The sequence below is a fragment of the Geotrypetes seraphini genome, chromosome 13 (assembly GCF_902459505.1).
Source record: "Geotrypetes seraphini chromosome 13, aGeoSer1.1, whole genome shotgun sequence".
Lineage (NCBI taxonomy): Eukaryota > Metazoa > Chordata > Amphibia > Gymnophiona > Dermophiidae > Geotrypetes > Geotrypetes seraphini.
This window is the reverse complement of record NC_047096.1, coordinates 22,987,420-23,011,035: the sequence shown is the minus strand read 5'-3', so window position 1 is coordinate 23,011,035 and position 23,616 is coordinate 22,987,420. Positions and strand designations below refer to the sequence as shown.

Sequence of the window (23,616 nt, the reverse complement as noted above, 5' to 3'; positions counted from 1 at the left end):
TAGCTACCTGAAATGAGGTTTGCATTGGGTCTTATATTTTAGAGAGATTCTTTTTAAAGAAACATTCATTTTAATAATGCTATGATTGTTGATCAGTCATTACAAAACAACAAAAATGAAATGATGATTCACCTTTACAATAAACATAATGGGCTTTGAAATGGAAGCCCCAAGTTTATTCAAGAAAAGGAAGTTAAATGCCTTTTAAAAAAAAAATTAAAAAAAAGAAGATGATCATGAAATCTGTACAGGGCAAACGGGGATAAACCAGGTAATAAAAAAACTGCTCTTTAAATAATTAACTGGAGACAAAATAATAATTTTAAATACACAACATATCACTGTAGATGTTGAGAGCTAAGGATTACTAGACTTACCCAGCCTGCCTGGTTGTCCCCATCTACACTGCACTAGCTAAAGATATCTCCTAGCTGTCAACTTTTAGGCCTGACCATGTGTTCCAGCTGTGGTCGCCACCATTCGTATCATTATTTCACAGTGCGCTAAGGATATTTTCCTAGTGTTGGCTGTATACAATTGACGGTCTACTGGATATCTCTCCTTCCTGAAGTCAGTTTTGATGTCTCTGCTCTTAGGTCCTCTGCAATACTGGGCAGATAAACCAATCATATTTAAATGAACACCTATCTTCCCCCTCCATTTCTTTTACCCAACCTTATTCTTACCTCTTCTGTCCTCTGCATATATCCCAAGAATGCTTAAATTCTCTTAGGAGACTATTTCAGATACTTGCTGCCCTCTCAGTAAAGAAATCTCTCCTATTTCATCTGTCTTCCTCTTTTCCTCTAGCTTTAATCATGACCCCTAGACCTTGAATTTTTAAATACCTATAACTTGTACCTTCTTGTACTTCGATGAAAAGTTTGCTAAATAGTTTAATGTATCTATCTTATGCTACGAAATGCTACATCCATTGTTTATCTTCTCTTTTACTATTCAAATGTACATTTTGATCTTTCATTCTTCTTGAACATCTGGATTAGTTTTGGCTTGCACCAGTCAATTGTAATTGGGCCCATGTTGTCATATGGACTATACAACGCAAAAATGGATGGAATTCTAGCCATATTTATTTTGATTTAGACAACCTTTAATTTTTTGAGTATTTGAAATGTTGAATGAATTAGAATGTATTGTCGGCTATTATCACATTTTGGATTTTGATAAAACTGCAGTAGATTTCAGTTATTCTTTTCTCAAAATTCACTGAAAAACACAAAACAAACGGTGTGGCAAAGAGCAAATTCCCTGCTTTGTATGTTACGTGTTCATATCCTACAGCAATCTGTCAAGTAAATTATGGTATTTTAGATGAAAATCTTGTACTTATTATGGATTTGTATTTGATTCATAAATAAAAACCAAAAGCGATATCTGGTTTAGAATTAACAGAACCATCCAGACTTGAGATTCACTTGAAGCACTGGATACTGTGAAGGAAAAAGTAAAGTAAGGCATTATTCTTTTATATTGACACCTCTGCAAACATATTTTAAATTTCACCTATTTTGTCCTTTGTATTTTTTCCTTACCAAACCCCTTGTGTCTCACACACTGTAAGTATTACTTCTTCGCCTATCTTCAATTTGTTTCTAATTTTCCTCATTTTTTTTGAGACCATCTGCCATTGTTATTTCTGCCCCTTCTCTCCACTCTTTCAAATTGATGTTATTGACCACCTTAGCTTCTTGTTCTTTATTTTATTTCTGTGCTTTTCTGCAGCCCATCAAACTTGCAATCTTCATTATTTATTGTCTTTCTAATCAAATCAGTGTTCTAGTCAGCACCTTTCAAAATATAGAGGCACAAGAAAGGAAGGTTCCCCAAGAGAATTTTGAGGTACAGGCAGTCCCTGCGTTACAGATGTCCAACTTAAATACCACTTGTACTTAAGAACATGGTTGCGGCTTCATTTGATTTCACTGAGCAGTATTTCCAGTGGCATAGACTCCTTAAACTTCTCCTATAGCAGATTCAGGAATGATGCATGGCCACATTAAGAACAGTGTGTGGTTGTGAATGCTGTACCTTAGACAGAACACTGGTAGGGACAGATGGCCCCTTTATCAGCTGGGAGCAGAGGTAAGCAGTAAAAATCTTTAAAATCTACAAGCTCTGAGTTACATACAAATCTGACTTAAAAACAGTTTTAAAAACTTAACTTTTTCATATCATTATAGGTAGGTGTCCCTCCCCTCCCCGGGACAAACAGTTTCTGCTTACTTCTTTAGGTTTTCATTTCAGTCAGAACTGACTTCTATTGGGTTATGATACCTTGAGCTTTATTTCTATTTACCCAAAGTTTTTCTCCAATTTAAAATTTCAATATCCTTTTCCCCATCTAGTCCAGTTATCCAAATGATAGTGCTAGATGGGAGAGGGTGCAGGGGGGCATCGACTCTTTCTCAGGAATCTATTCTGTATGCTGAATTTGGCCACTGGGTGTCACCATTGTGCTGAGATTCCTTTCTTCCTGTGAATATAAATACTGCCTCTACATGTCCTGTGATTTAGGCAGCACAAACAACAGAAACCTGGCTCTGGAATCAAATGCACGTTTTCCACATGGAAGGTAAGGTATTCTTAATGTGCTTTCTTAAATGCAAGAAATGCCAAATGTACAGTTTAATTTGTAATCGTGCACAAAATAAAATACGAATTTAAAACTAAAACAATTTTTTTTTTTTTTGCCTGAAACAATTCCAAATCAAATCACAAAATGGGGAAACAAAACCAAAACTCAAAGCATCGCAGATCTGGCCCTGTTCTGCTTGATTCAGTGTTAAATGGAGTTTACTAACATATAACTCTATAGGAAAAAAGAAAAAAAAGGCACACAATTGTTTTGCACTGCATGATATCCTAATATACTAAAAGGCATCCATCAGCAATGACCATAATTAGAAAAAGGGAATAAGAATATTTTATAACCAATAGTGGCACCTGTTGAAACTCGGAGGAGGGACCTATTCAGTGGCCTTGGAATTGAGACATCACTACACCCTAGTCTGAATTAAATGCCAAACAGTCCACAGAACCCCTCATCTTCCACCCCAGTTTATATCCTCTGTCTCATCTCAGTCTTTTGCTACTCATGACCAGCTTGACTTCAGCACCCTTGCTTTGTCTACCCAACCCCAGCAGTTTTCCTCCACATTCCCAGCTTGTCCCCAGCACCCTCCCTCATTTACATAGCTGGATTTCAACTGTCTCAGAGGCTGCTTTGTTTTGGGTGATTTGGAGGTGAGCGCAGAAGCTGGTAAAGGCCAGGGCAGGACTGGTGGAAGTAGCAGCTGCAGTCCAGGGAACAGATAGAGAGATAAGAAAGGTGTGTCTGAGCAGTAAAGAGAGCAGTGATGTAGCAACAGGTGGATCCGGATGGGCTAGGGCATGCCCAATTAGGACTCGGGCTTACCCAAAATTCTGCTGGGGCTGGCGGGGATCCCTAAACCCTGCCAGCTGAAAACTTCCTTATTCCTCTTCGGGTAGCCAGTGCACTTCCAAATGGCAGTTGGAAGAACATGTCTCAAGCTGAAATTGACACGGGCCCCCTCTGCACATGTTCCATTTTCGTGCATGCGCAAGCATTGAGCGTGTGCACCTTACACGTGATGGCGACAGCCTGATTTAGCACGGGTATCTAAATACCTAGAATACTAACATTTGGAAGATGCCCAATACTCTTTCACAATGAGGGTAATTCTATGTCATTCCCTCTGTGAGAAAATCTCTACCCCCTATTTGTCCTATTTGTCTATTTTAATTAGATTGTAAGCTCTATTGAGCAGGGATTGTCTCTTACATGTTAATGTACAGCACTGTGTACATTTGTCAGCGCTATAGAAATGATAATAGCAGTAGGAAGTCTTCAGCTGGTGGAGCTTGGGGATTCCTGCCAACTCAGGTATTTAATATTTTGGATTTGTGGGGAAGGAGGGAGGGAAAAACAGAGAGTGGGGCCATACCCCTGAAAGGGTATATGCAACTGGGCCCCGGCGATGGGATGGGTCTCCGAAAAGCACTCCCCCTGCTACCTCTTCAAATCTTTGTTGGCAGCAAGCAGGCCATCGTATGCACTGCTTTTGACAGCTTCGTCCCTCATTCTGATGTTGAAAGAAGGCTCAGCTGGTGCAAGCAGTGGGTATGACAGCCTGGTTGCTGCCAGAGAAGATAAGAAGAGGTATGGTGGAGAAGATAAGAAGAGGTATGGTGGGGAGGAGGGACTTGATGATGGTGCAGCAGAGAAGAGCAAGAGGTGGATACGGTGGTGATGCTGGGCGCCTCTGCCCCAGGCGTCAACTTCCCTCGCTACACCACTGATTTACCTCCAATATTTTTATGGTCAAAAAAGAAGCTTCACATTTGATTTTTTTTTATTCTTCTCTTTTAGAAAAATCATTTGGCGGTATATTCCACTTACCTGTACAGCTCCTTCCATCATCCTGTAGGGTTCCTGTAACACAGCTGCACAAAGGGCCATCGACTCTACTTGTACAGATCTGCTCACAGCCGCCATTGTCCTCGCACCAATCTAACCCTATTTACAAATGTTAAAGGTTTATATAAATTTACAAGTTATAGTAAGTTATATCCAGGTAGTGCAGGGTGAAAGGTTAGATTCCTAATCAATAGGAAAATAGTTTTGTTTCTATATTCTGGTGCAGGGAAAACATACTTTTCCTTCTAATTGGCCCCACCGAAATAATCTGTTCCTTGGTTTCTTGGAAATAATCCGAAGCAATCCTAGAATTCTGGGGACAGGTCTTAAAAAAAAGAAAAAGAAAGGACTCTTACACATATTACTAAGATTTGAACGAAACAACACTCACCCCTCCTTTGCAAAGCCGCGCTTGCGTTTTTGGTGCCGGCCGCCGTGGTAACAGCTCCGACGCTCACAGAATTCCTATGAGTGTCTGAGCTGTTACTGTGGCAACCGGCGCTTAAAACGCTAGCGTGGCTTTGTAAAAGCGGTGGTTAATTACAAGAAATGCTACTAGAAAAATGTATGAGAAAAATATTTTTCACCCAGGATAAAGAAGTAGATACTAAAATGCATTAAGGCAATAGCCATCTTATGTGTTATATTAAAGTAAAAGTAATCCACCTCCAGTTATACAGTTATGCTGGGAGCATATATCCACTATAGCCAAACCCCCTAATCACAGACACCCAATTACTGAACTTATTGCAAAAACCAAGCAAAAGGGAAAAGGCCTCAGAAGCGACGGGGCAAAATTTGCACCGGAGCTATGAAGGGGAGCTTAGGTCACTCACTGTCTCCCCTCCCCCCCCCATGCTTCTATCATCTGCCAGAAAAACCCTTTTTATTTTTATTTTTTTTCATTTATTCAATTTTTCTATACAGTTCTCCCAGGGGAGTTCAGAACGGTTTACATGAATTTATTCAGGTACTCAAGCATTTTTCCTTGTCTGCCTGGCGGGCTCACACTCTATCTAATGTACCTGGGGCAATGGGGAGATTAAGTGACTTGCCCAGGGTCACAAGGAGCAGCGTGGGTTTGAACCCACAACCTCAGGGTGCTGAGGCTGTAGCTTTAACCACTGTGATACTCTAGAAATCAAAATGTAGTAAAAATGAGCCAAGTGTAGGACAATCAAGCCATTGTGACATCACTGCTGAGGTTGGCTCTTAGGCATGGGTGGAATGAGGCATTATGATGTCACAATACCAGCTCTGGTTATCAGAGGCTGAAACTTGTCACACTATTTACTTATTCAATTCTCTATACTGTTCTCCCAGGGGAGCTCAGAACTGTTTACATGAATTTATTCAGGTACTCAAGCATTTTTCCCTGTCTGTCCCGGCGGGCTCACAATCTATCTAATGTACCTGGGACAATAGGGGGATTAAGTGACTTGCCCAGGGTCACAAGGAGCAGCGTGGGTGTGAACCCACAACCCCAGGGTGCTGAGGCTGTAGCTCTAACCACTGCGCCACACACTCCCCGATATTGCTTATGGTTGCTTTCCAAATCATGTATTGCTTAGGGTCGCTCTAAAAGCTTATTTTAAAGGGCTCTGATGGGGGGGGGGTGTGGTGAGGGACCCCCCACTTTACTTAATAGTGTTGGCGCTGCTGTTGGGGGTGGTTTTGGGGGGGTTGTAACCCCCCCATTATACAGAAAACTTAACTGTTCCCCGAAAAAATAGGTAAAAAGTTAAGTTTTCTGTATAATGTGGGGGGTTACACCCCGCAACCCTCCAACACGGCTACGCGAACAGTATTAAGTAAAGTGGGGGGTTCCCCCCCATCCCCCCATCAGAGCCCTTTAAAATAAGCTTTTAGAGCGGCACGCTGAAGTCTTGCGCTCAATTGTCTGCTCTCAAATGTCGGCGCGCGTTTGTCTCGCCCGCTTTTGTCCCATCACCAGCAAATACATGACTTTCAAGACAGACAGGACCAGAACGGGAAGTGGGATAGAAATACAATAATTGGAGGCAAATGAGACAATCAAGGAAAATTACAAAAGGAGGGAGTTTTTTGGTTTTGGTTTTTATGATGTCTAGCAGTCAAAAGCATCTTTAAAAAGAAAGCATTTCAACTGACTCTTAAATCTGTCAATATTTCTTTCTTCCCTTAAGTAGATTGGCAAGGAATTCCACAAATGGGGGGCCCACGACTGAAAAAAATGTATTGTCTTTGTGTATTAATAGTTTTAAGTGATGGACCGGTTAACAAATAGTCCCCAAGATATTGATTAAATTATATTAGAAGCCAACCAGGAAGGGATAATACGTGTTGAGTTTAGGCACTCTCCAATTGGGTTTTTAAAAAAAACTTATTCCCATGCATGGAAGCCATGAATATTTCTTATTAGCAACCAGCATTGCTACGGGCACTGTTTAGAATCATTTTCTCTCATTCTGTGCTTATGGGGAACATCTAATACGGACGTCTCTCTGTATTTATATTCCTGGAGGAAGTGATTTTGTTTTCGAATGGTACTTACTATTTTGCAGGAGTATCTTTCTGAATCACACAGTGAGACTGCACAGTGAAGATGTACCTCATCATAATCACCAATGAACTTAAACACTGTGACATGGAAGCGACATGTCAGGGATACTCCATTCTCCTCAATTCCAATCGTGTTATCTTTAATATTGGGGCATCTGAAAGAGAAACAGAAATCAAATCCACGCATCGTTTTCAGTGCTTTGCATATTGAAAACGCAAAGAGTCAAGGGAATCATACTGAACGCGCGTTGACGTGATCACGTGTAACATGACGTGTTAACGTCCTGTACGTGCGCGTGTCCTTCGATCGGCAAGCGGCCTCTAGTGGTGCGCTGAATTGTCATTGCGCCGAGTTATCTTGCGCTAAATTGTCTTGCGCTGAGTTGTCGCTGCGCTCAATTGTCTTGCGCGGAGATATCGTTGCGCGCAATTGTCTTTAGCGCAATTGTCTGTGAGCGCCAATGTCTTAGCGCGGATTTGTCTGCGCGATTTTGTCCGCGCGCGATTGTCTTGCGCGCTTTTGACCTGTCACCCTAGCAATGTCAATGAACACACCATGCTCTACTATTCTCCTTACATTGATAGACATTATGAAAGTTAAGTTGGAGAACAACACGGATGTACTGTCAGGCATCCTAATGTACCGCCTTGCTTGATTATGTACTGCCTTACCACGCTTCGTACTGTCAGGCACTATAAAGTATTGTCAAGCTCTATTAGTTATCGCATTGTCCCACCAAACTCATAATGCCAGTTATCAATAATTACAGATCTTTCATTTACCCTCTAAATCACATCACACACATGTTATTAAAGCGTTGAGTATTCTTTCAAAGGCAGGTAGACGTTATAGATATTTCATCTATTATACCCAGGATCCTCAGACTGCCACATTTATTTATTTAATTTTCTATACCATTCTCCCAGGGGAGCTCAAAACGGTTTACATGAATTTATTCAGGTACTCAAGCATTTTTCCCTGTCTGTCCCAGCGGGCTCACAATCTATCTAATGTCCCTGGGGCAATGGGGGGATTAAGTGACTTGCCCAGGGTCACAAGGTGCAGCACGGGTTTGAACCCACAACCTCAGGGTGCTGAGGCTGTAGCTTTAACCACTGCACCACACTCTCCCCCATATAATATAACTCAGCGCGGCTACAATCCTCATCGATCCTGTTAATGAATTATACTCTATGCTTTTTATCTGTTCGTTTTATAAATATATTTCTATAAATAACATATTGTTGTTAGGGGAGATGCGTTAGCAACAATATAAGCTAAGTCATTTATAGAAATATATTTATAAAATTAATTAGAGGTGCCTACCCGTGTCCTGTCATATCGTAATTAAGTATTGCCATGCTTTTTGAGTACTTTCATGTCCCCTAAGTATTGTCCTATCATGTCATGACCTAAAATGTATTGACAAGTTCTACATATGTCTTATTATGTATGTAATCTTGTAACCCGTTCTGAGCTCTTCTGGGAGGATGGGATATAAATCCAAATAAAGAAATAATTACTGAAGACTTGGGATGGGGTTTTAGCCAAGTTGAATTGCGGGTGAAGTTGATCTCCACGTCAGCTGACAATCTTTTCACCCTTCTATACATAAATTCGAAACTCAAAGCAAAGAGTCGTCGAGGTACTAACCCGCCTTCAATGATGAAGTATCTGAGTTTATCATTGCTGTCTCGAGATGGAGTTGCGTAGCATTTGTTCAGAATTAAAATCAAATGTCTTGAATCTGCACCTACAACGAAGACCCCAACAAAGAGTACATCCCGCGTGGTCAGTACAACCTCGCCCTGACGATAAGGGTGCTTATAGGATGAATTTTTGTACAACGCCATCTTGGTAGTGAAACTGCCACCTTGCGTTGGAACTGTTAAGTTAATTACACTATAAAGAGGAGAAAAAATAGTGATTAACACAAAACGGATCATTAAATAAACACCAAAGAAAGTGCGCCCATTGTTCTGCAGTTTAATTTTGTGTTATAACATGTGAGCGCTACATTCCAATTTTCATTTCAACGGGTTGACGGACTGACAGTAATCTGGGCCTCTAAGCAATAAGTGTCATAGACCCCAGGCTACCTATCAAAAATCATTAAACTAAATGGAGGCTAGGAGAGAGTGGGCCCCCTACTGCTGTGGGCCTCAGACACTGCCCTATTGTCCTGACGGTCAATCTACCCCTGGGTATGATATATTATGAAAACTGCTAGTTGGGCCTAAAGATAGGACAGATATCTGGTGGCATTAGGCCTATCCCAGGTCCTGTGTCTGAATTCAAAAGGGCCTGGGATAGGTACATTGGATCTCTCGGAGAGAGAAAGAGATAATGGTTACTGCGGATGGGCAGACTACATGGGCCATTTGACCTTAGTCTGCCATCATGTTACTATGTTTCTCTAACCATAAAGCTCTATGACATCACAATGCAGGTGTAAAGAGCCTTAGCCTATAGGAAGAAGAGATGCAAATGTTAAGAGCCTTAGCCAATAGGGAGAGGAGGAGATAGTGGATGCTGCAGATGGGCAGATTGGATGGGCCATTTGACCTTAGTCTGCCATCATGTTACTATGTTTCTCTAACCATAAAGCTCTATGACATCACAATGCAGGTGTAAAGAGCCTTAGAGGAGATGCAAATATTAAGAGCCTTAGCCAATAGGGAGAGGAGGAGATGGTTACTGTGGATGGGCAGACTTGATGAGCCATTTGGCCTTTATCTGCCATCATGTTTCTATTAGGCGCCCTAAAGCGCCTACAGAGGTGAAATTCTGGTGCCGGTTGTTTAGGCATCTTGAGAATCAGTTTAAAACGTTATTTAAATGTAAAACACGCAAAATATATGCTTGATTAAAAAAAAAAAAAAATTACAAGCCCCGACAGCAGTGACAGGAGGCTGCTTCTCCTGTCACTACTGTCAGAGTCTGCGCCTGAGCGGGGATCGCACATTTGCAATTCCCGCTCTCCAATGGGGGCGTTCCTCCGATTTGTGAATCAGTCAGACCTGCCCGAATCGGAAAAGTCCCCATGTAACGGCTAGAACAGGTTTAGTGACCATTGTTAATGGCATGGTAAGTTTTGAGAATCTTCCTCTCGGTCCTCAGAGCTCACCCAGCTAGTCAGGTTTTCAGGATGAACACAATGAATGTGCATGGGATAGATTTACAGACCAAGCAGGCAGTTGTATGCAAATCTGGTCACCTTATCTTAAAAAATATATACTGGAACTAGAAAAGGTTCAAAGAAGAGCGACTGAGATTTATTTATTTATTTTTTAAAATTTATAAGCCACTTAAATCTAAGTGGTGTACATATTAAACATACATAATTGTGAAAATGAACACCACAATAACACGTAGTTACCAAAATACATAAGTATTTAAATTGGTAGAAACATTTTGATAAAACACTCTCATAAATTTAATCATTCATCCTCAATACTCTTAAGATCGAAAACCACCCATATCTGTAAAATAAAATGTCCTTAAATTAATAAAAAGCATCTATGAATAGTATTTTTAAGAGTTTCTTAAAAGTTATACGACCCCCTACATAATTTTAACACTCTTTGATCTGACATAATAGACCCCTTTTTCCTTCATGCTCACCAACTGCATCCCTCCATCTGATAAAGGGAAGGAACTCCTCTTGTATGAGGATAGAATAAAGAGGTTAGGGCTCTGCAGCTTGGAAAAGAGACAGTTGAGAGAAGATATGATTGAAGTCTACAAAATCTTGAGTGGTGTAGAACAAGTTCAAGTGGATCGATTTTTTTTATTCCATCAAAAATTACAAAGACTAGGGGACACTCAAAGTTACAGGGAAATACTTTAAAACCAATAGGAGGAAATATTTTTTTCACTTAGAGAATAGTTAAGCTCTGGAATGCATTGCCAGAGGATGTGGTAAGAGCGGGTAACGTAGCTAGTTTTTAAAAAGGTTTGGACAAGTTTCTGGAGGAAAAGTCCATAGTCTACTACTACTACTATGTCATGGATACAGATAAGGGGAACGGTTAATCAGCTGGCTGGATTGGAGGGCAGAGGAGTAGGGTTACGTATTGAAGGTTATATCAAAAAGGTGGGTTTTAAGTCTGCTTTTAAATAAGGGAAGGAGCTTGACGGACAAACTTGGGCAATTTATTCCAGGCATAGGGGACAGCTAGATGAAAGGAACGAAGTCTGGAACTGGCAGTGGAGAAGAAGGGTAAAGCTAAGAGCGACTTATCTGAGGAACAGAGTTCTCTGGGAGGTGTATAACGAGAGAGCAGTGAGGAGAGATATTGAGGGACAGCAGAATGAACACACTTGTAGGTCAGCAATAAGATCTTGAACTTTATGCAATGACAGATAGGGAGTCTGCTGTTGAGACAGACAAAGGGGAAGTCACTGCTTGCTCTGGATTGGTAGCATGGAATGTTGCTGGTGTCAGGTATTTGTGACCTGGATTGGTCACTCTGAAGATGGGGTAATAGGCTATATGGACCATTGGTCTGACCAAGTAAGGCTATTCTTAGGTTCTTATCTCATGTATATTCATTGTGGATATCCTGAAAACCTGCCTTGAGGACTGGGTCAAGAACCACTGACATGAGGGGCCTGGAAAGACTCTCTCAACCTCCTTCCTGCCAGGAAAAGATTCAGAGGCCGGAGTTGTCATCTGTGCCCCAAGATCTCTGAAGAGTTCTTGTGTTTGACCAGAGTTGCCTAGAAGTTCCAATTACATATCTGTGTAAGCTGGAAGACCAGAGGTACATCAAATACAACATTTTTCTGATCACTGCGCGTAGTGAACCAGCATAATGTGTACTTACCTGAGCATCGGTTTTATAACAGAATCCAAAGAAATCTTAATGTCCAGTTCATATGCACAGGAAAATTCCACATTAATGGTTCTGTCTCGGGTGATAATGTTTCCTGTGTTGTTTGCACTCTCAATCCATACTGTGTTTTTGTACAAAATGTGAGTGCCGTTAGACTGTGGAGTAAAATGACAGGTTAATTTTCACATTTTTATTGGGAAAGTTATAATGTTATCATTGAAATGTATGTAGCCAGTGTTATCAAAATACGTCTCATGGAAAGGATGATAAACACAACAGAGTATTGTATATACCTGGCAAGCAGGAACATCACAAGCTGTAAACGTGCCCTATGTGACACATCTGTGTCCAAGTGTCCCTGTTACACCCCTGCACTGGAGTCTTGTGTGCTGTTTGTTTGTAGCCTTGTAACTACTTTGATTTTTTTTTATTTTTATGTTTTTATATTTAAGACAGCCAAGGACCCTATAAGACCCCTGAGGAAGACATTTTTATTTTGCCAAAACACGGCCTGTGTTGGGTCATTTGTATTTTATATATTATTGTATATATGTATACATTGTGTATGTATCATCATTGTGTGTGATATCACTGATGTGATTGGCTTTTAGGCACTTTTGGAATGAGGCATTATGACATCACAATATCTGCTCTGGATACCAGAGACTGTCATTCTTTAGTGTCTGTTTCAACCTCAGTCCTTCTACACCAGCATTCTTCAAAGCAAAGCTTGCGGGTCAGTGGTTGTGGCCATTCATACTCTGATTCTTATGTGAGCCAAGGATAATGAAGCCATTGTGACATCACTGATGTGATTGGTTCTTAGGCACTGGTGGAATGAGGCATTATGACATCACAATATCTGCTCTGGATACCAGAGACTGTCATTCTGTAGTGTCTGTTTCAACCTCAGTCCTTCTACACCAGCATTCTTCAAAGCAAAGCTTGTGGGTCAGTGGTTGTGGCCATTCATACTCTGATTCTTATGTGAGCCAAGGATAATGAAGCCATTGTGACATCACTGATGTGATTGGCTCTTAGGCACTGGTGGAATGAGGCATTATGACATCACAATATCTGCTCTGGATACCAGAGACTGTCATTCTGTAGTGTCTGTTTCAACCTCAGTCCTTCTACACCAGCATTCTTCAAAGCAAAGCTTGTGGGTCAGTGGTTGTGGCCATTCATACTCTGATTCTTCCCTCTCTCCTTAAAGAATGACATGAAGATGGTTTCCCGCGGTTATCTATGGGAACGGGAACAGTGATGAATTTTGTCACTGTGTCATTCTCTACTATGTTTTTAATCAGCCATCTTATGTAGGGTTACCAGATGTCCGGATTTCCCCGGGCATGTCCTCCTTTTGAGGACATGTCCGGGGGTCCAGATGGCTTTATAAAACCTGGCACTTTGTCCAGGTTTTGAAAAGCCTCCCTCAAAATCGCTGTTGGGCAGAAGGGCAATGCAATGACAACATGTGTACTCGCGTGCACGTGACATCATCGCATCGCATGCGCGTATGTACAGATGCCCTCCTGCCCAACCAGAGCAGGCAGCGGGGCTAGGGCAGGGCTAGGGTAGGATTGGGGCGGGACTGGGGCGTGATGGGGCGGGGATGGGTAGAACTGGGTGGGACTGGGGGCGGGTCTAAGGGGGACCAGAAAATCTGGTAACCCTAATCTTATGTAACTTCTACCGACTTCCACTGTCTTCCATTTTTCAGTGGCATGCAACTGAATGTAGGATTTATGCAAATAATATTCTGATTTTTAGTTCATTAAAAGGCAACCTGTTTGATCAGACAAAAAACCTTGTTGACTATATAAGTGATCTGGCTAGTTGGATGTCCTCAAATGTTTAATTTACAAAAACCAGGGGTATTGCTAATTAGCCTTTTGAAGACCTCGAGAAACTAGCTAGTTTATGTGTTAACACTTGCTGAATCCCAATTTGTAGAGATTCAATACATGTGAATTGTCATTGACTCATAATTGATTGTGAAATGCAGATTCAGAGAGTGCCAGGCTGTTTAAGCTTCATGTGGTGCACGGTTAAAGCCTCATAATGTACTATAGGCCTTATGTTTAACTGCCATTGATTACTGCAGTGCTGTTACTCAGGCCTGCTCATGTCTTCAATCAGTGTGCCTCAGTCTATCCAGAATACAGCAGCCTGTGTATTATTTGGTTGAACAAATTTTGAGCACGTTATACAAAGCCTTTATATGTTGGACTAGTTGCCTCTGTCTGCCTCCGTTCAGTTTAAAATTTTTGTCTAGCTGTTCAAAGTGTGTCAGAGAGACACTGCACCATTTTATATGTAATAGGCAAAAAGCTCCCACGTGATTACTGCATTCTTCACAGTAAGGTTTCTGAAATCCAAGGATCAGAGGCAACATGATTTTACTAGAGGTAAGTCTTGTCAGACATTCCCCCCCTCCAATATTCAGCTAGCGGGTGGTGAGGTTTTGTTTTTGTTTTTTTAGCAATGATCGCCACTGGCTAAATTATGCACTGATATTCAGTACTGGACCATGTCCGGGCATTTGCATGGAATATCAGTGCATAAATCTGAGTGGCTTGGCCACCTGGCATTTATGCAAGCCTTTCCGATTCAGCTGGGGCTGCATAGAAGTTATGCGGCCCTAACTGAATATCGGGTCAGCTGCATAACTTTTAAAAGAAAAAGGAAAAATAAGAGCTCCGATCTCCCTCCCCCCCCTACACACACACTCTGATAATGGCCCCTCCTGCCCTCCCCTCTCCACCAGCCTATGGGAAAATTTATCCTTCCCTTCCTCTCCCTCTTCTCCCCCAGAGACCCTGATCCTTCTCCCAACTCCCCCATTGTGTACCCTCTTTCCCTCCCCTTCCCCCACCCATGGCAAAATCCATCTCTCCCTTCCCCCTTGAGTACCCCCCCCCAGTTATCCAAGTAGGCCCAAACCCCCCTGGGCCTACCTGCATCAGTGGTGGTCCAGCAACTTCGATGGGGGCAGGAGTGCAGCCCCTCACTCTTGCCCCCTTGTGGTGCCTTTGGAAAATGGCTGTCATGACCTCTCGTGGCCAAACCTTATCTCACCTCCATACCTAGTCTCCCCTATTTCCCTCCTTAGTGTCAAGTATCTACCACCTTCCCTTCTCCCTGCTGCTGCTACAACCCAATTTCTATCTTTGCCTGAGCCTGAATCAATGGGAAACAGCACCGTGCATGGCATTTAAGCATCCAACGGAAACTTCCTGTTGAAGGAACATATGGGGCGCTCATAATCCCGCTGTTGTGTTGACATCAGCTGTTAAGTGTTGCTGTCTGGTTACACCAGCATCTTGCTACTCCCTCCTCCAAATTCTGCTGTCCTAGGCATACACCTAGACAGCCTAGTGGTATGGCCGGGCTTGCTTCTCAAACATAGTACACCATTTGAGAATACCTACATATGTGACTGATCTTGGCAGTATACACAGATTTTTTTTTTCTAATCTCTCACCTGCACAAGGTTTCCACAATTCCCTTTTGTATTATTGATCTGAAAGGAAATGAAGTCTTCACCTTCTATACCAGGGCAATGCCTGTCATTAATTCGAACACCTTCTCTCTCAAAGCCGAGCTGGAAAAGTTTGCACTTTGAGATAGAAACTTCCATCTGAGCTGCTTTACAGGTGACTTCAGCATCAATGATGTCATTGGTACCTAGAGAAGAAGTGCTTTAAACATGAATGTGAATGGAGTGAAATAATGATGACAGAGCTCTGTTAGGAGATAAGACATGAGATCAAGCAATAGACGTATGAGGAGAGACTGGAAGCCCTGAATATGTATACCCTAGAGGAAAGGAGAGACAGGGGAGATATGATTCAGACGTTCAAATACTTGAAGGGTATTAACGTAGAACAAAATCTTTTCCAGAGAAAGGAAAATGGTAAAACCAGAGGACATAATTTGAGGTTGAGGGAGGGGTGGTAGATTCAGGAGCTATGTTAGGAAGTTCTACTTTACGGAGAGGGTGGTGGATGCCTGGAATGCGCTCCCGAGAGAGGTGGTGGAGAGTAAAACTGTGACTGAGTTCAAAGAAGCGTGGGATGAACACAGAAGATTTAGAATCAGAAAATAATATTAAATATTGAACTAGGCCAGTTACTGGGCAGACTTGCACGGTCTGTGTCGGTGTATGGCCGTTTGGTGGAGGATGGGCAGGGGAGGGCTTCAATGGCTGGGAGGGTGTAGATGGGCTGGAGTAAGTCTTAACAGAGATTTCGGCAGTTGGAACCCAAGCACAGTACCGGGTAAAGCTTTGGATTCTTGCCCAGAAATAGCTAAGAAGAAAAATTAAAAAAATAAAATAAAATAAATTTTTTAAAAAAAATTGAATCAGGTTGGGCAGACAGGATGGACCATTCGGGTCTTTATCTGCCGTCATCTACTATGTTACTATGTAGGTAAATGCTGGGCTACTTCTTCTCCTCCTCCTATTAATTATTTCTATAGCGCTACCAGATATACACAGCGCTGTAAAGGTTTATACCTCATCCCCCGAATCCTATAAATGGTACCCAAACAATGGTGTGTAATTGGAGGCACATTTATGAGATAAGGCCAGCTGTGCATGTAAAACAATTAATTAATTTATTTTATTTACCATTCATTTGGACAAGTTCCCGGAGTAGGGCTATTAAGATAGACACAGGGACAGCCACTGCTTATCCCTGGGGGGGGGGGGGGTCAATGGCATGGAATACTATTACTACTGCTTATCACTTCTATAGCACTGAAAGGCGTCCGCAGCGCTGTACATTTTGACATTTAATAGGCGGTCCCTGCTTGGAAGAGCTTAAAATCTAACTTGGACAGACGGACATGACATATAGGGTTGGGGGGATGCAGGACCCAAGTGAGAGGAGTCGGGAGATAAAAGCAGTATCGAAGAGGTGGGCTTTTAACTTGGACTTGAACACTGCCAGGGACAGAGCCCGCCGTAGGGATTTGGGCAGTTTGCTGCTACTCTTTGGGTACTCGTGACCTGGCTTGGCAACTGTGGGAAGTACGGTAATGGGTTAGATGGAGAGGAACAAAACAGGGGAAAACAAAACCACAAACACAAATATGTAAAAGACAGAGTGGAATTGTCCGAATCAGAATGATGTGCACTAATAAAAGTGTCCTCCAACTCATCTGATAGTGTAAAAATCTTTATTCATCCATTGACACAATAATTCATCCAACGACTCAATGACTCGACGTGTACATGTTTCGGCCCACCAGGCCTGCCTCAGGAGTCTTAAGAGCCTCCACCAATAATATCAATTAATGTATAAAAAGTGCTTCCACTCTAAAAGATATTGCTGAACCTCAAACGAAAAGAGATATCATGCAGAGATGCTTGTGAACGAGTGCTTGACATCAAGCAAAGTAGCGAACCTGCTGCTCAAAAACAGGTTGTTCGCTACTTTGCTTGATGTCAAGCACTCGTTCACAAGCATCTCTGCATGATATCTCTTTTCGTTTGAAGTTCAGCAATATCTTATAGAGTGGAAGCACTTTTTATACATTAATTGATATTATTGGTGGAGGATCTTAAGACTCCTGAGGCAGGCCTGGTGGGCCGAAACATGTACATGTCGAGTCATTGGATTAATTATTGTGTCATTGGACGAATAAAGATTTTTACACTATCAGATGAGTTGGAGGGCACTTTTATTAGTGCACATCATTCTGATTCGGACAATTCCAATGAGTTAGATGGGCCCTCGGTTTGATCCAGTGTGGCTATTATGTTCTTATGGGAGTATTTTCATCTGCTGAAGAATTAGAACTGAATTTCCCCTTGCTATAATTTTGTCAGTAGTTTAATCACATTTGGCTTTTGTCCCATCTCTACATCCTTCACACATTTGCTTTAGGGCTCACTTCCTTGAGGCAGCAGTCCAGTATTTGGCATGATTACTCACTGTTTCCATAAGCTGGAGGCTCCATGCAACCACATAGCTCCCCTCCGTTATCAATGTCACAGGTTCTGTTAGGACAATCTGCCCCAACACAGGGGTCTTCAATCACTCCTGCTAAAGAGGAGATGAAATGTACGAGAACATTATTTCATCATAAATGTAAAGATAAGCTTTACAGTAGCAACCACATCTACTTTATATAAAAGCTAGGATGTACAAGGTTGGGTTTTTTTTTTTCGTTTTCATTTAGTTGATAGGTTTTGTTTTATTTCATTTCGTTCGTTATTATTTTTGATCACATGCATTTTTTTTAATGGCAAGCAATAAAACCCAATCACCAGCCTAGTCAACTAAAACTGTAAAAAATACCCAAGCCTGATGGCACCCCCCTAGCCACCCCATGCCCCCCAACCCACAGCTTACCCCATCCATGGGTCTTCAGGAGCAGAAGTGATCCCCAGCCCCTCCTGCCTGCAGGTACTCTATTTCTAAATGATGTCAACTATTGTGTGCGTCTGTTACTTAGCTTAATCTTAAATGCGAAGGGATCTTTTTACTAATTAAGCAGCTAAAACTAGATTCAGGAAATGGTGCCCAGATTTGTGCACCCCTCCCCCCAAAAAGAAAAGAAAATCCATTTGGAGCGCTATTCTATAAATGGCATTATATGCCCAAATTTCCAACTAGTGTGCAAATTTGTGTGCACAAGTTATAGAATAGTGCCAGTTGCGCATCACTAATAGACCTTAAGTGAGGTTAATTGGTGCTAATTAGCGCTAATTTATAGTTTTACATTTAACTGCACTTTGATGCTATTCTATAAACTTACCCCCTCTTTTACTAAGGTGCGCTATGCTTTTTAGTGCACGGTAAATAGAACGTGCTAATCATGCACTAAACGCTAACGCGTGCATGTTATTCTACGGACGCATTAGCGGTTAGCGCACGCGTTGATGTAGCGCGCTCTAAATGTGCGCTAAAACGCTTAGCGCACCTTTGTAAAAGAGGGCCTTAGTACCTAAATGCTATAGCGCAACTGCAAAGGGGGGCGTGCAGACAGGCGGATCAGGGGCATGTCTTCAGCTGCACATGAAAGTTATAGAATACTATCACTTACGAGAGCAACGGTCAAATTTAGGTGGCATGGTGTAAGTTAGGTACGAACAAATACAAAGTAGAGATGGAGAGATGTTTCCACTGGGATCTTTAATCAAATTCTGAAAAATACTGACTCAGCACGGATGGTGTTTCGGCACCATATAGGTGCCTTCCTCAGGAGTCCAAGCTACAGTATATTCAAGTATGGATTGAAGATATCAATCAAACAAACCATAAAAATCAACCTTTAACACTTGTCCAGTTCCTCTGCTGTTTTCCAGTAAAACCCTCACACCAGCAGTGCCGAAACACTGGCCGTGCTGAGTCTGTATTTTTCAAAATTTGATAAAAGATCCCAGTGGAAACATCTCTCCATCCCTACTTTGTATTTCTTTGTCTTCGACATTGTAAGGGTTTTCCCCCCCCCCATTTTTTTGGAGAGTCCATGTAAGTTAGGTGCGCTCATGCCAACTTACGTTCTGTTTTATAATGGCAATTTCATACACAATTGCCGTTACAGAATTGGCGCTGTGTCCATATTTTTCACGCTTAATATTTGACGCACTTTCTTGAATTTACTCCTATATGTACATATGTGCATGTTTGATAAAGCGCACATATAAATCTGAACCTCACACCAACCCCAGCTACTGTCAGGTATGAGAAACATATGTACAGTAAAACCTTAGATTACAAGTAACTTGGTTTGCAAGTGTTTTGCAAGACAAGCAAAACATTTGATTACATTTTAACTTGATATACAAGCAATGTCTTGCAATATGAGCAGTACATACAGTATACACACATCACAACTGAGCCGATGGTTCTTCTCTCTCTGACGCTGCAAGAGTGTAGTGACTGTTCTAAACAAGCAAAGTCTTGCAGCACGAGTACATATAGTATACACGTGTCACATCATCACAGCTGAGACGATAGTTCTCTCTCTGACGCTGCGGGAGTGTAATGACTGTTCTAAACGAGCGAGGTCTTGCAAAACAAGTACGTATAGTATTTTCTATTAAAGTTTTGGGGTTGTGGAACGAATTGTCAGTTTCCATTATTTCCTATGGGGAAATTTGTTTTGATATACGAGTGTTTTGGATTACAAGCATGGTTTCGGAACGAATTATGCTCGCAAACCAAGGATTTACTGTATAGGCAGAACATAAGTACATACAATTGACTTATGTATATCTAGGGCAATTTATTAATGGCTATTTCTGCATATCAGGGGGGTCATTTTATAAAGTCAGTTTTGCATACAATGTATGTGGCCGAGTTTGGGCAGAACGTGGATGGGGCAGTTTTGGTGTGTCCTTGAATAACTGACTTAGACATTACACTTACTTGAGATCAAATGTACCTGCAAGGTAGATGCAATATATATCGCTTATGCTAATTTTTGTAGACTCAATAAGCACCTACGTATCATTATAAAATAGCATTGAAATAGGTGCCTACATTCTGTCTAAATCTAGGTGCCCCCTTATAAAATTACTCTTTATGTGCTATTTTCAAATTACCCCCAACTTTTTCCAGCCATCTAATCTAACCAATTTCTGGTTTTATCCCACAGTTTTTCCTTGTTATGTTTCATTTTTTAACGAACTGTAAACCGAGTCGAGCTCCTTAGGGAGTAGATTCAGTAAAATGAAGATTAGATTAGAATCCTAAAGCGAGAGAGAGTGAAATCAAAAGAAACTACAGCCTGAGGAGAAACATGGATACAGGCACAGAGAGGAAAATGTAGCACAGAAATGATTGCACGACACAGTAGAGCAAAAACAGGCTTGGCTGAAAAGAGAAGATCACAGGATATGATACAGCAAAAAACAAAACTCAAAGCCAACACCAACCAACCAACACCAACCACCAACCAACACCAATCACCAAAGCCAACGCCAACCACCAACCAACACCAACCAACCAAAGCCAACACCAACCAACCAACAACATTGGAGAAAAAGGAATTGTAATTAAAGGAGAAATCAATTAGAAAGGAGTTTGGTCTTTTAGGTCAGTGGTTCTCAAACCTGTCCTGAGGGGCTACCCAGTCAGTTAGGTTTCCAGGATATCCACAATGAATATTCATGAGGGGGATCTGCATACAGTGGAATATTCATTGTGGATATCCTGAAAACCTGAGGACAAGTTCGGGAAGTACTGCTTTAAGGTGTTTCCTGTGGGTGCAGGCCTCAGCCTTGAATACGTGTGTTTCCGAACTTTCAGGCACCAACATCTTAAATCCGTTCTCAGTGAAAAGCCTGTTCAACACGCATGCTGGCTGATATTCAGACCAGTGCCCAGTTGCTTTCACTGCATAAAGTAAGGACAGTCTGTTTTCTGTTCTAACTTTATGGGGGTTCCTAGCTGGTTAGAAGACTGACTATTGCCCCTAACCGGCTAAGTGGCTGCTATACCCAAACTCTGCTCCCTTAACCTTGTTGGTTAGGAGTTGGCCGTTTTGAGGCAATATTCAGCGGTATTGTCCAATTAATTGTTGCTAAATATTCTCTCCTGGCTGTTTAAATCCATTTGAATATCAGGCCCTATTAATTTTTCTGTTTTCAAGGGCAACTGGGCTTTCTTACAGCAATTCTCCTTCTCTATCCATTCCGTGCTGAGGATTCCAAAGGACCGGCAGGCCTCCCCGTAAGCAGCCAAAGAGCCACAGAGCTGGAACTTTTTCAGGTTGTAGCAGCCATCCAGAAAGCACGACTCGTAAAAAGGGAGCGGATCTAGAAGTCCATAGCAGGGCTGGAAAAATCCTTTCATGTCGGTGAGCTTTAGACAGTGGCCATCACTCTGCAGCTTCTGAATCTGGACGTTGTCACACGTGGAGGCGTATTGAGAATACTGCAACTCATTACAGCTGGAAAAGAATGAGTGAGAATTATAAAGGCCTTCAAACTGAGCTTCTTTTAATAAATTATTGAACAACATGTCTTCAGGATAATATATCGTATTCAAAGGCACAATTTGTATTTGCAATTCAAAAATATAGAACTTGTGCAGGATGGATTATGTATTTTTCAGTCTATATCATGATAATTGGCTTTTATTAAAATCCAATAAAAATTTGCAGTTACCAGTGGCGTATTAAGGGTGAGCGGCACCCCTCCCCCTGCCGTGCATGCACCCCCTTCCCTGACCCCATACCTTTTTAACCTCCGATGTGAGCAACATACCCACGTCAGTGCCAGCTCGCCCTTTGATGTCACTTCCTAGGCACAGGTCCCAGACGTGATGTCAGAGAGAGCGCTGATGCCGATGCGGGCAGCAACCTCATGCCAGTGAAGTAAAAAAGGTAAGAGGGAAGGCAAGGGGCGTGTGGACAGGGCAAGAAAAGGAGAGGAGGAGGAGTGCCATTCCCTTAGCAAAATGGCGCCTGGGACAGACTTCCCCCTCTCTTCCCCTTACTACGCCACTGGCAGTTACTGTATAAACCCGGCAAAAGTGAGTGTACCTAACATGGGGTGCACATCTGTGGGCTCTGTAACGCAGGGATGGGCAACCTTAATACATTGAGGGCTCCATGAATGTCAGTACTACCACTAGTAGGCCACAACATTATGTAATGTGGGAACTAGAAATGTACAGAGCTCCACAGACCTTTTGTGATAAATAAATATATAAGTACAAATCTAGTTAAAAACATTACATTACACTGATGTCTTCTATCCCGCCAATACCTTTCAGTTCTAGGCAGTATACAACAAGAAATTAGCCTGGGCATTCCCAGGGAGATTACAAGGGTGATAGCTATAGTATGCGTCGGGATCTGGGAATGGTCGATATGGTTTGGTTAGATCATTTGACAAATTTCTTGAATAGTATGGTTTTCAGTTCTTTCTAAACTAAACTAAACTAAACCTTGGGTTTATATACCGCACCATCTCCACGAATGCGGAGCTCGGCACGGTTTACAGGAAGAAAGATGAGAGAGGAACTACAGTGGAGAGATTAAAGAGTTAGGTGTAAAGGGGGAAGGTGAGAGGCCTAAGAGGGGGGAAGTGTTACAGTTTTGAGAATAGCCAGGTTTTTAGGTGTTTGCGGAAGAGTTGGAGGGAGCTTGAGGTTCGGAGAGGGGAGGTGAGGTTATTCCAGATCTCAGTGATTCTAAAGGGGAGGGATGACCCAAGTTTGCCTACATGGGAAATACCTTTTATGGAAGGGAAGGATAGTTTAAAAATTTGGGAGGATCTGGAGGAAGTAGGGGTTGGGGAGTTCCTGAATGTTTTGTAGTTGGGCGTCGTGGACAGCAGATTTGAGAGGTGGTGGTCTGTTCTTGCTGCTGTGAAGGCTAGTAGACCGTCATATATTTTTTTGCTTTGCATGCCTTTGATTGGGGAGTGGGTAACGTGCACTTGAGTTCTCCTTGGTCTGGATGTGTTTTTCCTGATTAGGCGGTTGTTCAGACAGCTTGGTCCATTTCCATTTAGGGCTTTGAATAGGATGCAGTACAATTTGTGTTGTATGCGTGCTTGTACTGGATAAAAACTGCTAGAATGATTATTCTGAAAATATTTGCAAAATTATTAGACCTGTCTTTTTGCTGTCCTAAATGCACAGGAGGCTAGTCTCTCTGAACTGAAAGGAAGTTCTGGAAAGAGGATGAAAGGGAAAGAGGATAGACTCAGAAGTAACCTGCACTGGCTTCCGGTTGAAGCACGGATTAAATTTAAGTTCGGCTTTAACAGGTCTAATTCCAGAGTATCTTATGGAATCTTTCATCAT

At 41.9% G+C, this 23,616-nt stretch overlaps 1 protein-coding gene across 1 annotated transcript in view; it reads right to left on the bottom strand.

The window, feature by feature from the left end:
• Positions 1-1,350: 1,350 nt before the first annotated feature.
• TECTA (tectorin alpha) overlaps positions 1,351-23,616 on the bottom strand; it is a gene marked incomplete at its 5' end in the record, with an annotated part of 83,640 nt that continues 61,374 nt past the window's right edge. The window contains 9 exons of the mRNA XM_033918676.1: positions 1,351-1,451; positions 4,442-4,558; positions 4,697-4,784; positions 6,993-7,155; positions 8,655-8,903; positions 11,831-11,994; positions 15,327-15,529; positions 17,785-17,895; positions 21,471-21,751. Coding sequence (XP_033774567.1) covers positions 1,351-1,451; positions 4,442-4,558; positions 4,697-4,784; positions 6,993-7,155; positions 8,655-8,903; positions 11,831-11,994; positions 15,327-15,529; positions 17,785-17,895; positions 21,471-21,751 — 1,477 coding nt within the window. The remainder of the gene's footprint in view (positions 1,452-4,441; positions 4,559-4,696; positions 4,785-6,992; positions 7,156-8,654; positions 8,904-11,830; positions 11,995-15,326; positions 15,530-17,784; positions 17,896-21,470; positions 21,752-23,616) is intronic.